This window comes from Gilbertella persicaria, assembly GCF_025201335.1.
Source record: "Gilbertella persicaria strain CBS 190.32 chromosome Unknown B0P05scaffold_12, whole genome shotgun sequence".
NCBI lineage: Eukaryota > Fungi > Mucoromycota > Mucoromycetes > Mucorales > Choanephoraceae > Gilbertella > Gilbertella persicaria.
In genome coordinates this window covers 429,625-447,747 of record NW_026251973.1, presented here as the reverse complement: position 1 = coordinate 447,747, position 18,123 = coordinate 429,625, and the positions used below count along the sequence as shown (strand labels likewise).

General features: G+C 38.0%; 6 protein-coding genes across 6 annotated transcripts; 3 read left to right on the top strand and 3 right to left on the bottom strand.

Moving 5' to 3' along the window:
* Positions 1-10: 10 nt before the first annotated feature.
* On the bottom strand, positions 11-2,384 carry B0P05DRAFT_535334 (uncharacterized protein). Its single transcript, XM_051577421.1, has 9 exons — positions 2,170-2,384; positions 1,986-2,116; positions 1,836-1,932; positions 1,755-1,790; positions 1,191-1,706; positions 1,016-1,134; positions 730-974; positions 341-683; positions 11-282 (listed from the first exon to the last, which is right to left on the bottom strand). The coding sequence occupies exons 1-9, from the start codon at positions 2,363-2,365 to the stop codon at positions 61-63; spliced, it is 1,905 nt and encodes a 634-aa protein (XP_051436648.1). The 5' UTR covers positions 2,366-2,384; the 3' UTR covers positions 11-60.
* A 91-nt stretch (positions 2,385-2,475) lies between these two features.
* On the bottom strand, positions 2,476-4,295 carry B0P05DRAFT_585665 (S-adenosyl-L-methionine-dependent methyltransferase; the record flags this gene model as incomplete). Its single annotated transcript, XM_051582461.1, has 6 exons — positions 2,476-2,593; positions 2,657-2,867; positions 2,908-3,363; positions 3,408-3,504; positions 3,550-4,089; positions 4,137-4,295. The coding sequence occupies 6 exons, from the start codon at positions 4,293-4,295 to the stop codon at positions 2,476-2,478; spliced, it is 1,581 nt and encodes a 526-aa protein (XP_051436647.1).
* Positions 4,087-6,399, top strand: B0P05DRAFT_36572 (uncharacterized protein). Its single transcript, XM_051573638.1, has 3 exons — positions 4,087-4,324; positions 4,384-5,239; positions 5,285-6,399. Exons 2-3 carry the CDS (start codon positions 4,477-4,479, stop codon positions 6,238-6,240), a joined length of 1,719 nt encoding a protein of 572 aa, XP_051436646.1. The 5' UTR covers positions 4,087-4,324; positions 4,384-4,476; the 3' UTR covers positions 6,241-6,399.
* Positions 6,400-6,587: 188 nt separating this feature from the next.
* B0P05DRAFT_535293 (uncharacterized protein) lies at positions 6,588-8,080 on the top strand (the record flags this gene model as incomplete). The annotated part of the gene is made up of 1 exon (XM_051577420.1): positions 6,588-8,080. A coding segment is annotated over exon 1 (980 nt), but the record flags the coding sequence as incomplete, so codon positions are not given.
* Positions 8,081-15,335: 7,255 nt separating this feature from the next.
* Positions 15,336-16,042, top strand: B0P05DRAFT_535288 (uncharacterized protein). The gene is made up of 2 exons (XM_051577419.1): positions 15,336-15,674; positions 15,723-16,042. Exons 1-2 carry the CDS (start codon positions 15,408-15,410, stop codon positions 15,990-15,992), a joined length of 537 nt encoding a protein of 178 aa, XP_051436644.1. The 5' UTR covers positions 15,336-15,407; the 3' UTR covers positions 15,993-16,042.
* Positions 16,043-17,286, bottom strand: B0P05DRAFT_535286 (CAP Gly-rich domain-containing protein). Its single transcript, XM_051577418.1, has 2 exons — positions 16,367-17,286; positions 16,043-16,311 (listed from the first exon to the last, which is right to left on the bottom strand). The coding sequence occupies exons 1-2, from the start codon at positions 17,163-17,165 to the stop codon at positions 16,208-16,210; spliced, it is 903 nt and encodes a 300-aa protein (XP_051436643.1). The 5' UTR covers positions 17,166-17,286; the 3' UTR covers positions 16,043-16,207.
* Between the last annotated feature and the right edge of the window lie 837 nt (positions 17,287-18,123).

The following is an 18,123-nucleotide window of genomic DNA, read 5'->3' as shown; positions in this document are numbered from 1 at the left end:
ATGAACTTGATATATATATATATATATATATATTTATATATTTTTTTATGCGGGTATAAATTAGACAAAGTGTTCTGGTTTAGGAGGCATTTGACATAAAAGAGCTTCTAATGCTTTCCAATTATCCACTGTTTTACGAGCATATTGAAGTTGTTCATGCACGAAATTTTGATAGAGCAAAGACACAAATGCCTGTTGTTTGTGTAAATAAGACAGTTCGCTAGCTACACAGTAACGAATATAGGTATCTTTTCTTTGTTGATGTATCATTTTCTCGGTATCCTATGGCGTTGTATAAAGATAAGGGAGGGGGCTATTAAGTTTTTTTTTCTACACTTACAGATTTAATAAGCGCATCTAATCTTTCCACTTCAGCTTCTAAGCCCGGAACACCACGGTTTTGATTGACTTTGGCAGTATTAGCAGTAATCTTTCGAGCAAGTGCATTGATTTGATTTGCATCCAATCTCGACTTTCTGTTCAACATGTCTAAAAACGAAATGGAGACATCGCGATGTCTTTTGAGGTTTTCAAGTACGCCTGCAATAGAAGAAGATGTCTCTGTCTCAATAATATGGCTGCCTTGATCCAAATAATTGCCTACATGTCCATAGCCCTTGACGACTTGAATGCATGCTTGACAATTCGTGACAAAACAATCATGTTCAATGTCACCCAGTTGCCTAAGAACAACTTGAGTTATCTCTAGGGGCCCATCATGGCACTTACTTGAGCGTGTCATTGTACTTTTTCATCTCAAGTGCTCTTGCTTCATTGAGCCGAATGGTACGTTCCATAATAGAACACAACATGTCATATTTCTCAATGGATTTAGGCAATCGTTTCTGAATCTGTTCAATGCGAGAATCCAGATCTTTTGGTATAAACACTTCAAGGTCTTCTGTCTGGGGATTCGCCCTGATAAACTCTTCTTCCGTATGAGGCGATTGAGCTCTTCTCCAAGCAGAGAATTCCTAAGCAATACTCAGCATCAAATTCAAATATGGTATCTTACCGTTTGTTCTGTCAGAAAGATAATGACTTGCTCATCGTTTTTCAATACTGGATGTCGTACAATGGAATTCATGAAGCGTTGTAAGCCTTGACATCTTTTTTCAAGAAACACTTTGTCTTCTATGTATATACATATATATAAAAAGTGAGTCATGAATAGATAAAGAAGCACTTACTGCCAGATAACTTTTTAGGTGGCAAATCTGGAATGATTCGAAAAGGATATCGCTTTAACAATGTTTCCCAAAACCAATAGAAATCACTGTATCGTCTTCTAACAGACGTCTGTCGCTGACTGCTCTGAACCCAATAATTAAGATGAGTAAACAAGAAGCCTTCTTTTTCAGCTACTGTCACTGTGATTTGATCCAGATCAGTAAACCATTGATAAGACTCTGTTGATGATTTCACAAGGGCCTGTGTAAATGCTTTATCTGCAATGGCTTCAACAAGTCGACTAGGCACAGGTGTGATTGTTTTGGTGCTATTGTCATTCTCTGATGTGGTTTCCCTGTTGCTTGATTTCTTGACTTTATCAGGATAGACTGGAAAAACATTGTCAGTAGGGGGCGAAGTAGAAAGTCGCCAAGGATCATCGTCATAAGCTTTAGGTTTTGTGTTTGATACCAAAAGTGGGTTAGTTCGTTTGATAGACACATTGTTCAAGTTGGATAAAGAAGGTATAGGCAAATCTATAGACAGTTAAACAACTAGAATTGTGTATGTGTGTGTCTGTTTACCATTGCGATGTTGGTAGATAGTCAAGAGTGACAAATCTATAGATATAAGTTTCTACTGTTACATATATAGAATGAGCTTACCCATGTTCTTTTGAGCGCATCCTACAAGTGCCAATGCTGTATTAAACTCATTTCGAGTCACATACATAGCTCCAGCAGGCACAATCATGGAAGAAATCTAATATGCGTTAAAGAACTGTTGTATGGATGCTGCATTGCATTATTACCTACTTGCTCAAATAAACGTGGTCCCATGCCTCCTAAGCTAATGATGGTCTCAAGTGACTCTACGCTCACTCGGTCACCAATAGGCCCAGCACGAATATAGGCTGTATCAAAGACTTCTGGTAAATCGACTCCGACTAAAAAAAAAAAAAAAAAGTTAAACGGGTGCCTTTATTGTATCAACACTTACGGAGTACATTGGCAGCTGTGATACCTTCAGTCACGACTTCTTCGTCCATAGCAGTAGGTTGAGAAAGAGGTTGTCTTATTTCATCCACAGGATCAAAACCTGTAGTACTCCAAGGGTCTTCTTCTACTGTAAAAGGAAGAGACCTTGTTGGTGTAAAAAAGTTGGTATTTTGAAAAGAAGCAAGGTCGTCGTTCATATATAAAGAATAAAATAAAAAAGAAAAGAAAAGAAAAATAAAAAAAAGTTTTCGTGTTCTCCATTTAAAGATGACGTGAAGCATACAGCTAATTTTGGTAAAACTCGTGTTTATTGAATGCGAACAAATTCAATCATAAGCTCACAATGGTCTGTGTGTGGAAATAAGTCAATAGAAACAGCTCGGGAAGGCTTGAAAGGAAGTCCCTTGAACCGGTTAGAAGTAGGTCTACACAGTCTAATAATGAAAAAGCATTAATAGGACATAGGTTTTTTTTTTTTTTTTTGTTACCCAATAAAGTTTTGCATGGCTTGTTTGGCATCACAGCTAATGAAAATCACTTTTTGGATTTGCTCTGATTCTCTAACAGCACGAATAACTGAAGTATGAACACCACTTCTAGGTGGATCCAAAATGGCTACTACTTGTTCATTCTTTTCATTGGTTACAATATCAATCTTTTCTTCTACTTTGCTTGCATGATATTGAATATTGGTAATATCTGATTGGATGAGATATCTCTATGTCCTTTCTTTACTTACTGTTCATTTTAGCATTGGCATTGGCATCTACAATGGCTTCAGGAATCATTTCAATACCAATGACTCTGTCTACTGATTTAGCCATGGTAATACCAATGGTACCTGTACCACAACACAAGTCTAACAAGGTTGTCTTTTTATTTTGATCAATATTACACCATTCTGCACATTTGGCATACAACAGTTCTGTTGCAGGTGTATTGACCTGAAAGAAAGCACTGCTTGATATTCTAAATCGACAGCCAAGAATCTCCTCATAGACATAGCCATCACCTATCAATACTTCAGTAGTGCCTTTGTCTGTAATACCATTCGAATCCCCATTCCAGGTCTGAAGTAAGAGTGTGGTTGGTTTGATATGCTTTTGCTGGTTCCAATAAGCAATCAAGTTATGCTTTTCTATTTCTATTTGCTCTTGAGTTAGACTGTCTGTCTTGATCTGTATCAAAATCATCACTTGTATACGTTAGTATGTTCCCCGTTGATTCAGCATAGATTACCATCGCCTGTTCTCTGTGTCTTTGTCATAATAGATCTCCATACACCCACTTTATCTACTCGATCATAAACATCATAGTCTGATTGTTGTATATAGTCCTAACATACTGTCAATACGTATCATGACCATACAATTATCTTTACTTCCATAGCTTTGGCTATTTGTTTAGCTATATCAGGCACATGTAGACACTCTTCTGGACCTAGTACAGCTGTATGTCCATCTCTATACAGTCCCAACAGGAAGCCTACTGTCTTATCACTATCCAAATCTTTCCCAATAGTAAACTCGCATTTGGTTCTATAGCCATTCACAATAGGTGATTGAATAGTGTCTTGAATCTCTATCGTCCTATCCTTTGTCCATGCTATCTGTTGCTTTCCTTCTTGGTTCATATCAGGCAGTGTACTTAATTTCTTTCTGAGTAAGTTTAGATAACGCTGACCTAGTTTATGCTTCTTTGCCACTTGTTCCTCATAAGGGATGTTGTATAAAGGTGTTACTTGATCTGCTAATCTTTCTGCTGGTGTACGAGTCTCTGGCTCAACATCTTGCTTCTTTTTTGATTCAAAACGAGATCGAAATGCCATCTCATCGACTTTAGAATACTCGGTGGATAATGCGCGCTTTTTATAGTGTATTCCATCGAGTTTGGCGATTGCTGCTCGGGCTGCTGCTTCTGACTTGTTGTTGAATGGGTCAAATAAGAACAATGGCAAAGCAAACTCACCTCGCAGTGAAGATAGGCATAATCCCACTTGGGAGCCTTTTTAAATCGATGATGGAGATCGAGTTGCTGCAAGAATTTTTTAATAGGTCCTAATTCATGAGCTGGTAAATTGAGGATCTTGACTCGATGAATATAGCTTTCCGATGTTGTAGAGGCCATTCTTATAAAACATGCAACTGGTTCTAACAATAAAATAAGTCAACAAGAGGAGGGGGAGGGGCTTGTCTATCCTCTTTATCTCATTTACTCTGCAAACTACAAATAGACCTAAACATGGAACAAAGCTGAAAAGAAACAACAAGAAAAATTGTTTTTTTCTCTGTCTTTTTTTTTTGTTCCAATGCACAAACGTAAACTCGATCTTGAACCGATCCAGACCAAGAAGCCAAAAAATGATTCTTTTATCGTATCAGAACCTTGGAAAGCAGCATTTTCAGATGCTCGGAAAGCCTTTAGTGAAAATAACTTTAAAGAATCCGTCGCTTTATTCACGCGTGCCTTGACACTCAAACCAGGACATACAACTATTCTTGACTGTCGTGCTGCTTCTCATGAGAAATTAAACCAGATTGATCTTGCACTGCGTGATGCATCCAGTATTATCAGCATTGCACCTACTGAATCCAGAGGTTATTTGCGTGCTGGTAAATTACTGATGCTTCAAAAGAAATATAAGCAGGCAGTCAATGTCTATCAACGAGCACTTGTCAAAGTGGATCCTCATGACAGTCGCTATGCTCAAATCAAACAAATGAAACAAACAGCTGAAAAAAGGGCAACTCCTTCTTCTTACCTTGATTTTATGCAGGTATTGCCTTATGATGTGGTCTCTTTGATCTTTGCCCACTTGTCGTTTGATCGCCGTGTTCAATGTACAGGCGTATCCAAAGCATGGAGACAATTTGCCTTGAATTGGTCTGGTATGTGGCGAGATTTGGACTTTGGTCACCGAAAAGTACCTGTGACAACCATCAAAAAATACCTTGGCTATGCTACAGGGAGACATATTAGGCGATTTGCTATGATGGATGCAGATAAAAACAGAATGAGAAAGTGTCTTCAAGCATTGATTGATGCCGACTGTCAATACTTGACTCATTTGGGTAAGCACAGACAAGTTCAATACAGACTAGAATGACTTCATATAGATTTTGTACGCTGTAATATACCTTTGGATGTATTCTTGAGAATGCTGAGATTAACAGGCAAACATGTCACAACGATGCGGCTGGATGAATCAAGTCTAAGTGTAGCACAAATTCTTCAGCTCGTCATACCTGCGATGCCTCAATTGGCACAGCTATCCATTATTGGACTCGAAACAGGCGATATACGACAAGACAGTATGGATCTCAACTTGACTCACCTTCGTCTCTGTATTCATGACACAGACACAACATCATGGCTCATAAAGCAATGCAAGAAGCTGACATTGCTTGATTTTTATACAAACACTGTATCTTTTGCAGACTTTACACACTCATTAGCCCGCACAGATATTCCTGAATTAAGCGAATTCCATTTCACTTTTGGACCAGTGTATCAAGTAAAGACACAGTGGGCATCTCTCAAGACATCATCTTTAGCTAAGGGACTGCATACATTTGGCATGTATGGCGATCCTTCGTTTACGAGTTCGCTGCTTGAATTTATGGTTCAGAAATATCATACCACATTAAAGCATCTGGTGATTGCAGATTGCCGAATGCTTGATAGCCGATTGGCTCAGTTAGTCGTGTCTCCTGGGCTGCCACAGATTCAAACACTCAAGATAAATACCTATATTGCTTTAGAAGAATGGGATGTACATACCATCATCAGTTCATGCCCAACCCTTGAAGATATCTCCATGTCTTGGATAACAGGAGTCACAGATAGTGTGATGAGTGACTTGCAGACAGTGACCAAGAAACTAAAAAGACTCGATATTTCCAATTGTAACAGTGTTACTGGTGTAGGCCTACAGAAAGTAGTCAAGGCGCACAGGTCTACGTTAGAAAGACTAGTGCTCAATAACTGCCAAAGGATTAGCCCTGATGCTGTAACATGGGCAGTAAATACACTTGGAAAGCGTGTTGTTGAATGCAAATATAAAAACATGTGATTCGGGAACTGATTTTTCCCGTTTTATACCGAACACTGTTCAAAAAATATATATAAAGAAAAGAAAAAGAAGAGGAAGTGTATATATAGAGTTGTCATATTTATCTTATGAGGTACAAATAACTCAATAAAAAAAAAAAAGAAAGAGACAACGAATGGCTACTGTTTATCTTATCGCATATTTATGATTATAGTTCGATATCCCGACAGTTCCAATTTTTTATTTTCGGTCTATAAAAAACGAGTCATTTAATTTGACAGCACTCAAAATGGGTTCCATTCCGATTCAATTCAAATGAGCACGATTTATCTACAATGACGGGGGGATTTTCTTACTTTTTTTTTCTCTTTTTTTTTCTTCCTCTTGTTTATTTATGTCAATATGCCTATTGCTGTACCCTTCTTTACAGGCTATAAACAATTTTCAATTGAATTGGCAGAACCAGTTGTTTTATTAAGAGGACCACCGACTGACCCTACAACACATGTCTTGAGAGGAGAAGTGGAATTAGTGCTGACCAAGCCAATGTCAGCCAGTCAAGTGTTGGTCAAACTGGTAGGAAACTCAAATATGCTCTGGCCAGAAGGACTTGGTGCTCGTGGTAGCAAAGTGTATCACGAAAAAACTATTTTGGAGCAAAACATCATTTTAGATTCTCGGCCTGAAGACAACCCAATGCTACCTGCTGGTCTACATCGTTGGCCATTTGAATTTTTGATACCCAGCAGCATGGTTGAAACAATAGAAGACGAAATGGCTCAAGTCTATTATTATGTCTCAGCCACCGTACAGCGTCCAGGCATAGGCACACCCAACCTACGATGCCGCCGTAATATCCTGTTGCTTCGAACCCTCTCCTGGTCTGAAGATGTAATTGCTTCTCATGCTTTACCAACTACCTCCATTGTGGCAGAACGAAAGACAGATGCTTGCGATGCTACTTTCTATATCGAGAAGTCCATTGTGTCCTCTGGTACACAGTTTCCCATTTCTATTGTACTAACAACACAAATGAAGAATGTCAGCTTGGAATCGATCCATATCACATTAACAGAAAAACGAACCTACCAAGTCCCAGAATACAATGCAAGAAGAGCAGAACTTCATGACTTTAAGCTACAACTTGCTTCTGTAAACAACATGGCTGATTCTGACCAAATGAGACAAGTCATGATGTCTGCTTCAGACTTACCTCTTCATCAAATACGCCAATTACTTGCAGCCAAAAATGCTCATATTCCACTAGGCACCACACCTTTTCAGTACAGGTTTTTGTTCACATTACCCAACTGTCTTACACTGAACCATACAACTTACTTTAAAGAAATGAATTTTTTGCATTATTTGAAGATCGATATTGAACTCTCGGTGCCTGCCAGTAGACCCACCTCATCTTCTTCAGACCAAGCTGTGCATGGCATTGAACGTACTCATATTCAGCTTGAAACGCCTATCACGATTCTCGATTGCCGTCTTAAAGAGGATTATACAACACTCCCCACATATCAAGAAGCATTGTGTGACGAAGCCATTGATGTAGAAAATGAACAAGACGTGTTGGACCAACAAAAATCAGGTTTCTTTATGTGCCCTTGCTATGTGGATTATAAGAAGAAGAGCACCAAGTTTAACAAGAAGGAACGTATGATGATACTTCAACATAGCGGAATTGATTCAGGCTCACGACCATCGTCACTAGCTTCAAGCCGAAATTCAAGCATGGAGCGTTTGGCTTTACCTCCTCCTCCTCCTTACGACAAATAATTTGCATTTTTCATATGTATACCATGTTCACAATAAAAGCATTAAGCATCATTATTTTAGAAGAAGTAACCTATTGGCCTCGAAAGTTATAGCTGTCGCCATTCAGCAAAGTTTCGAAATAGACCAGCTATTTTCAGTGTATTCGACACTCTGTTTTCTAACCAACAAAATGCGATAGTGTCAGTAGTCTGGTTGTCAAGCAATGACTCATCAAAGAATGGCATACAATTGAGACTATACAGACCTTTCTAAAGCCTCTAGTCTTTATCCTTAAGTATACAGATATTTTTATGCTGGCTTATTTTGTATGTACCAATGAGCTTACCCCATGATCTCATTGACTTTGTACATCAGGCACACACAAAATGGCTTGTCATCGAGGATTAAATAAAGATAAAAGGCAATATCAATTCTTCTTCCTGCTGCATCTATATCATAGTTCTTTCACGTAATAATCAGACCCATACCTTAGCATCTTCTGCCTCTAGTATAGACAAGAAGACAGCACCTAAAACTTACCCCTCATCTTAGTCGAAAGTTGTTTCTAGACAAGCACCTACCACTCCTTCCGATCTACCATCCTCACCCCAGTTTCAACTGCAGTAATCAAGGACACGGATGAAGACCCTTCATCATCCAATGAACTAACAGTCGAATTTGTCAAACAGTACTTGAAAGGCATCGAGAAAAACTCTATACTCATCGATATCACTGACATTAAAGATGCTCATATGCTACGAAAAGCACTTCAAGTCTTTAATAAAGATGCTGATGAAGAAAACGGCTGCGACGATTACTGCGATAGACTCCCTTCTACCCGCAGATATCTTAATCGTTCGTTTATTGAAACTTCATGGACAAAAGATTCACCCGGATATAAGGCCATTTTGAACACGGACATCCGTTTGGAGGATGGAACCTTCGTTAGAGGTTTCCTTAGTTTACCTGACAACGCAAAGATTGTGCGCTTCAAGTTGGATAGACTTCCTCTAAAGGCCCCTCAACGAATGAGGAAGGATATGGAAAATTGCTTGTTCGAATATAGTCGAGTGTCGGATCTTGGGATTAATAGAAGCCATGACTGTTTTACTGGGCAAGGCTATGCGGCATTGAACCTTACCCCAGCCGACGCCAATGACCTTCCTTTTGAACCGCTTTAAAGGGTCATTCCTTGGATGGACGATGATGGAGAGATTCGCCAGGCATTACTTCAACGGGAAAATATGCCAGACATTTGTAGACTCTGTCAAGCTTCTGATCATTGTCGTGCAGACTGTCCTGACTTGAAGAACTACATGAAGTGTTTTAATTGTAATGAGAAAGGTCATATGATGAGACAATGTCCACGTAGTAACATAATTGAGACGATCGCGGCTCCTAACAAAAAGGCCAAAATCATTGTTTCTAAGGACTGTAAGACGCCGGTAAATACTGTAAAACCTAAGGAAGTCACTCCTGTCACTGCTGAGGAAAAAGAGGAAGAAGAGGATAACATGGATGTTGAGACCTCTGAACCCGAGAGGCCAAAGGCTGCTCAAGAGACACCCTCTCCTATTCGTTCTCTCTGTATTACAACCTCAGAGACTCCAAGCAAATACAAGCGTTTCCGTATACAAAACGCAGGGGATGAGGTTAGTCAGGGTCGTCCTACTGTGACAAATGTTGACAGAGACGCAATGAATTGGAACTTTGAGCAGATCCAATTCTTGAAACAACAGCATTTGATTTTGACCAGCGAATAGATACGAATGATTGAGAATCAGCAACCAGTGTCTTACATCTGGGAGCAGCTAGAACAACTAGCCAACGCAAAGCTTCAATTCACAGAAGCACAATTAGCCTTTATGAATTCAGTTACAACTATGGAACTAGGACAAGGTGGTCTTAGCGACCAACTCTAAACACACTGCAATATCCATTAAATATGTCCAACACATGTAAAATAAGAGTTGCAACACTTGACTGCCGCAGCCTACGAAAAACCTCTAATCCCTCTCAGCAAAAACTTTTTATTCGATATCTTCGCTCCTTAGACCTTGACATTATCGCTTTCCAAGAAGCACATACCGATAATGCTCAAATTATGAATCACTAAATATGCAGTTCCAAACGAACTCTGCCTTATGGACTCAACATTGTGGAATTGTCTCACTCAATCCTCAATATATGCTCAAGTCAGTATGCACAGATGTGGCGGGAAGATACATTCTAGTGGTTTTACACCTAGTAGAAGAAACTACGGATGATTCTTCTAGTCCTGTCCCATTTCTTTATATTTTAAATATATATGCTCCAGCAACTCAAAGCGCTTGGATCAAGGCAACATTTTTCAACAACATGATGGAAGATGTAATGGTACAGCTATATTTGACCAGTGAATTATACAACACCGTCATCCTTAAAGGCTTCAATTATAATATGAAAAAACAAAATTTGTATAGATCTGTGAAAGGCCCACCAGCAGAATGGATAGGTTTGTTGCAAACCTCACTTATGATTGCTTTTGCAATGACAAACAGATAACATAGCAAGGCTCAAATGCGACTTCTATCATTGATTACGTGTATTGCTGCCATAGATTGCAGACAAATATAGAGAGCGTGGAACGGACGTTTGTGTCTCTTACTTGGACAGATCATGCTCTGCTAGCAGTTAAATTTAACTTGAACAAAGAAAGTACTAGAGGGCCAGGAGCATGGAAGGCAAATTCTAACTTGGCGAAAAAGAAAGAGTTTAGACAACAACTAGTTGCTTTCTTGGATATACTAGTTCTGTAACTTCAGAAGTAGAGACACCACTGTGGTGCTCAGAAGAATTGGGACTGGATTAAAGCCAAAGTCAAACTGTTTATCAAATCATTTCAATTGGAGACAGTCGATTGGAGAAACAAACAGGTTAAAAGATTAAACGAAAACGTAACAAAATCCTTCAACATCAGAAACATCGTGATATAGTGAATTGGACACTACCCATAGTAGAAAAACAATTGGGAGCATTGCAAGAAGAAGCTGCAGAAATAGACGCTCTGAGAGCAGGAAAACGTTGGCGTGAAAAAGGCGAGAAGCCTCCCGGCTTTCTAAACAGGTTGATCAAAGCACGAACACATCAAAAATCAGTAGGCGATCTACGAGATTCTGTCAGTGGTGAACTTTGTGGAGATCAAGAGGCTAAAGAGAGAATAGTGCAACAATTCTATTCTAACTTATATACTCCGGATCCTCCCAACTACCATGCTATGAACAGACTGATTGCTAAAATTCCTGACAATATGTAATTGAATGACAGTCAAAGAGACATTATGATGTTGAGTATCTCTATGAATGAAATATTTGAAGAATTCAAACGAACTCCAAGACAAAGTAGCCCTGGCACAGATGGTCTTCCATATGAAATCTTGAATCATCATGGAACACCCAAGTCTTCATTCATTGGTTACGGATGTGTATAATGATAGTTTAGCTGGTAGTCTTCCAATGTCATGAAACGAATCATTGATGGTGTTACTACCTAAGAAAGGCAGTCTATCCGACATGAAGAACCATAGACCGATTACACTGGCTAACACGGGCTATAAGATCTTTACAAGGATACTAAACCGCCGCATAATGATAATTGCTCCACAATTGATTACTCAATTTCAACTTGGTTTTATGCCAGGAAGATCTATCGCAGAAAATGGAGTAATAATCCAGAGTATAATGGAAGACGCACAAGCCAGAGTACAGCAAAATACAACACAGGACAGACGTAGGGACCACGATTTAGCGCTTTTACTTGATCAAGAGAAGGCCTACGATTGGATATATCTTACATACCTTAAAAGAGTGCTGATAGGCTATGGTTTTCTGGAAGTGATTGCTGATACAATGCACAAATTGCTCTCAAAAAAACAAGATCAAAATTAACGTTAATGGGTTCTTCACTAAAGAAATCAAGAAACGAAGAGGATTAAAACAAGGTGATCCATTATCACCAGTTTTGTATAACTTGACATTTGACCTATTTCTACGCTCAATTGTACAAGATGGTGGGTTCAAAGAATATCAGTTTCGACTGCAAACACCAAGACCTGACTCTTCCCCCCTCCCCCTGCTCCTATAGCGACTAAAATTCTTTGCTATGCAGATGATGCTTTAGTATTTGTACATGACCCGAATGACCTAGTAATACTGTAACGACATATATCTACATATTGTAGCGCATCAAATGTAAAAATCAACTTTAACAAGATTGAGGCTCTATCTTTATCTGATACAAACTCCTGGTCGTTTTGGCATAGTTACCTGCTACCACTAAAGATACAACATATTCAGTCTTCTGTTGATGCACAACCTATCATTTACTTAGGCTTTCCACTGATCCAATCAGTTGCACAAAGACAAAATTATTTTGAAACCTTACTGTTAAAGATAAAAACTGCCTGCTCGATACACTTTGCCCGTTCCTTGTCAGTGTTAGGCCGTGCCACGATGGTTAATACCTTGATATTATCCAAATGTTGGTATCTTCTTTGTGTGACGTCGTTCACGAAGACTGAGATTTCTCGAATCCGGTCTTTAGCACAACAGTTCCTAAACTCTAGGATCTTTCCAAAAATTGCTTGGTTGACTTGGACTCTGCCGAAAGAAGATGGCGGTGTGGGAGTTCTTGATCCCTTATTGCAAAGAGAAGTGCTTTGTAGTCGCTGGTTCATCCCTCTGCTGAATCGCTCTACCAATGCACACTGGTATCATATGCTCACAAGGCATATTCAAAATATTTCTGGCTATTATGAGGTTGCTATTCCTTTGCTCTTTCCTTTGAATAGACACACTAGAACTTTTCACTTTGGGTGCGGTAAACTTATTTTAACAATCGATCTATTATATACCTCAATAGATCCTTTGTCTCGAGATTTTGACCAGATGAACCTATCTCACCAAGCATGTCTTAGGTTACCGATGAAGGCCGTTTTACAATCTTTAAGACCACGACTTCCGTCATTACCTAAACAGATCCAATTCGTTCCGGTTCAAGCATTCATGTTGTTCGGCCAAGATCTTAAGTTAATCCGTTGGAAACATCCGGATCATATTCCGCAAAAGTTCAAAAAATGCTACCTCCAGATCATCTAAGGGCTAGAGAGTAACAAGTACCGATCCTTTCTTTTCTTTGTCAAACATTGCCAAACTCCTACTGCAGAGGTACTGTCTACTTTTCCATCACCTTCATCATTGTCGTTTGTTCCATTTTTCAACTCTTTCAAATTTGCTACCCTGACTGGACCAATCATCAGGGTATCGACAAAGGAGTTCGGTTAACTTTCCAGAGTGCTACATCTGCCCCAGAGCGCTTGTAAGCTACCGCTAGTGCCTTTTGGGTCGGTTTTTGGAGCTGGTCTCTGCTACCAGTTGCTCGTAATATGATGTACCGATTCCTTGTTTCCAAACTACCTACAAGACAATTTCTTCACCCTATAATTCCTGATACATTCCCCTCGCCTCTTTGTCCAATTTGCACTATTCATCTTGAAAATGAAAAACATCTCCTTTTCTTTTGTCCACCAAAGAAGTTTTTCTGGAATTCCTTTGACCTACAACCACTGTCGAAGATGTCATTTAAGCACTTATTACACTAGACTTCTCAAGAATAGATTATTCACAAAAGAAAAATTCAACTGTTGTTGACATTGTCATTACCGCCCTTTCGCAAGTCTGGAAAGCACACTGGATATTTGTCATTGACAACGTCTCCTTTGATGCCTACTCCATCCTACAACAAACACGTACTTCTTTACAGCTGCTTGCAGATGAAAAGCAAGTACACACAAGACAGTAATCCTTCTCTTACCTTTTTTCCACTCATAACAATGGCAGGCCTTTCGTTTTATTCTATTTAGTTGATCTGTAGCATAATTGCATACTATAATTCCGTATGGATTGTGCCCGCGTCTTGAGTGCCATTAGGGTAACTTTATGCGAAACAATAATAAAAATCTTGAAAGAAAAAAAAAGCTGCATCTATATCAAGTTTTTGCTTAAAGCTGTATAAAGACGCAGTTATTTGGCTTTAGCACAGTGACAAAAGCTGTACATCTTTGCTTTCTGAGTCTTTTAATGTAAAAATCACATTGACTTTGCTACTAAAATATTGAGCAATTAGGCATAAACGTTTACAAGGTTTTTGGCTCCCATCATACCATTTCTACAGTACAATTGGCAAGCAAACGCATTCACCAAAAACTAGAGCTTTTGATGCACATTATAAATACTTATGTGTATTGATAGCTTTATTTTTCGTCTTGTAGCATGAAAAAGTAGAACAAGAGTTGTTAAATTAAGGATTTTCATGAGTACACTTTGCCTTTGAGAGGTTTTTGGCCATTTTTTACAAGTCGCTTCTTTTGGTTCAAACTAATCCCAAAGGTACCATGGATGTTAGTAAACATTGCTTGTAGGCATTTGGGGCATTTATGCGTGTATGAGCAGGCTTTATACTCCTTGTGTGACTATGCAACCCTGCGTATTTGCCTGATATTTTAAGGAAACAATCGTATTGTTAGTTAAACCAATGGACTAAGAAGGATTACATTCATTTCCAGATTTGCATTATCCTTTGCGGCATTTAATGAAATCATTATATATATATATACGAAACTGGTCACTTTTAGGAGTGGACGAAGTGATTCTGTTATATAAAGGCAGAATATTTGATATGATTGAAATGATATTCTGCCTCTATATAATTAACATCAAGGATAACAAAAAGCTTCATTTAAATTCGTTTTTTCACAAACACACTTATTTTGCCTTGAAAATAAACATAAAGTGCCAATCAATCTTGTTTTTTTTGAACCAACATGATGAATGATTTAACTCTTTGGAGTGATTTGATGAGAAGATGTTCATGGAAACTTTTATCTTATTTAAACCTTAACTACAGTAAAAATGAAATTACCTTTTTTCATGAATAAGAAAGGTAAAGGCCTTTATATAAATCATGCTAGCGAACTACCTTGGCATATTATGACTGAGGAGAATTGTTTTTCATATAAATCATCCTTTCTTGAGTAACCTAAAAAACGATCATTTGTATTTATTTCTCTTTTACTGGTCATTCAGTGCAATAAAAATCACTCATGTAGCAAAGGTATCACTAAGGATGTCAAGCGTGACTGTCATGAAGCTCACATTTTGCCATTTGCTTATGAAATTCTCTCTTTTTAAAAAAAGAAAAGGGCTCAAATAATGAAACTCCCTAATGAGGTAATTTTGAGGCAATTTCGCCTAGGCGGTAAGATACACGTTCTTTCCCTCATTCTTTTCAGCCACTGTAGAAAATTTTAGTTTTTTTCTATATATAAATAATGATCTTCAGGTCAAAGAGATTGCTTTTCTTTCTCCCATTTTTTCTTCTTCTAAACTATGTCTTTCTCATCATCCAATGATTCACCTAAAATGTCTATTTCAGAAAGAAGAGCAACTTATCCATTACAAGAGCGAATCAAGATATATGATCCTGATATGATGGCACGAAAATTAAACCAGACAGATAAACAGCCTACAAAACTTGTTGTACATGGCGTGAACATATTAAATAAAATTAGCATTGATAGTGACACAGCTATGTCACGTATTCGACAAAGAAGAGAAACGCATAATAGAGTAGAAAGAAGAAGAAGAGATAACTTGGTATGCTTCAGTATTAGACAAATGTTTATAAACTAAGTATATCCTTAGAATACATTAGTAAACCAACTTTCTGATTTGGTACCAAGATCCTCTATCGAAAAAAGCGGAGGTGAAAAATGTCATCGTGCTAAAGTGCTGCGATATGCCATTGAATACATTCAAAGTATACAACAAGAAAACAACGCACTACGAGAACAACTAGGTTTACCTACAGGGACATCAAATACTTCTGGCTTAAATATACCATCACTTGAATTTGTTTCTACTTCCTCCTCTTCTTCAGAAGACTTTGACATGTCCTCCTCAAACAATATGTAAAAATATATATATATCTATATCTATATATACTTCTTAAAGGTTCATTTTAGTGTAAAATGTACCTTTTTTATTACTGCAAATAAAAAAAGAAAGAAAAACAAGTACTACTGTGCATTAAAGATATATTAAAGTGTATAAAGTAGTTAATAGAAATAATATACAAAAAAAAAAGTAATCGTATGAGCGACAAGGGTATCATTCGCATAAATATCTTATTAGTCTGTTGCAGCTTCTAGATCATGACGTTTGACAAAGGTACCACGATTAGGGTCCGTTTCAAAATAGCTCTCGCCATTAATACTTCCATCACAGTTGCCCACTAATACACACATTAGTACAAGATCAAACAAATATTCAAAAGCAGCAATACATACCTCCATGATCTAGTTCAACACCGACCCATTCTCCTTTACCAAAATGCACACCTCCAATAAATCGAACATAACCAAAAGTAGGTAAAGGTCTTTTCAGCAATCTAACTCTAGTTCCAATAGTGATAGGAATAGGTATAGATTCATCTTCATCTCGATCACTAAATAAGTTACGCCAGCCTGCTCTTCTGGTTTTGTTGATTGGATGTCTAGCAGCATTAGCAGTTAGGCTTTCTTCAGGCAAAGAACGAATAGGTCTAGCTCTTGGATAAGCTAATCGAGCTGGTGATCTAGAACGAGGGGGTGTAGCAGGCAATTCAAACTTGATACGTGTAGGACGACGCGGTGTCAATACGCTTTCTTGTTGCTGTTGTTGCTGTTGTTGTTGTTGTTGTTGTCTTTCTGCTTCTCTTTCTGCTTGCGCATCCATTCTCGCTTGAGTTTCCATTGAAAGAAGTAGTTCAAGGTTGTTTGTGTCCATCATATTCAATCGACGCTGTATCGCATCATCAGATGCGTTGAAGATAGGTGCAGTTTGACATTTTGGCAGAGAAGGTCTTGTCGTGTTTAACATCGGCTTTAATTCTACACTTTCTGTGCTTTTTGTACTTAAGGAATCATCATCTTCGATATCACTAACAGCACTAGCCTTATTGGCTGTCATGACAAATGGGGATATACGCCGCGAATGTTTTTCATTCAACTTGCTGTCGTTTAATTCGTCTTTCTTCTTGTCTCTACCTGTACATCTTTCTTTGTTTAAACCGAGTCTTTGGGACAGTCTTTTTGCTTTACGAAACATGAGTAAACAAAAGAAAAAAGAGAAAAAAGAAAATGATGGATCCTTTCTATTTAATTTGAAATGATTGGGTTTCAATATATATATATTTTTTTTTATATGTGAAACCCGGGCGAATGGAACAACTCTTTTGGACCTTATTAGGAACTATAAATACTTATTTTATGGTTGCCCTGTAGTTACTACGGTTTGTAGGCTATCTCGATGCTAAAGTTTTTCTATTTGATATTGACATGCAGACTGATATCTGTAAATGACTATAGACTAGAAAGGATGTTTAGATAACTCACCTATAAAAGCTTTTATTTAGTGAGAGAACTGTGTTCAGTAAAATGGCTGAAATACTGATTACTGAAGACACATTGTTGCCTTCTCAGAAAAAAAATGAGATTCACACTGTGTCTTCATGGTTCCACAATGTCTTGTAATATTTGCATACTAGGACAACATGAACAATCACCAGACAAGGTTGCATTGTTTACAAATGTTCGGTGTCTTGTACAGCATTTTGAGCCTTCGTTGTTTTTATTTTTTTAAAATAGAAACCTAGTAAAACGTTTTATTTGATTCAGTCTTGTAAATGAACGTAAAACCATATAAAAGATCAAACATGAGTACTTTAAGTCAGACATTTTTATATTTTTCTAGAAAAAAAAACACTGGGTATCCCTAGCTGATAGTCTTTTTACAAAACTAAAAGATCTATGCATATATTTTGTATTCAAACACCACACATCAGTTGTAACTTTACAGCGCGAAGAAGCGAACTCTGAGTTGTCTAGAATCCGGCAAGGCTAAACGATTGTCGTATAGGTTGCCTAAAAACTATACTTTTTTCTAGTGAAATCTCGTGTGATCTGATACGAAGAAAAATTGATGCTTGTAAAAGAAGTCTAGCTTTCCAACACAAAGGCTTTGGTAGATTATTTTATCGTAAGCCATAGTGATACTGAATTGTATA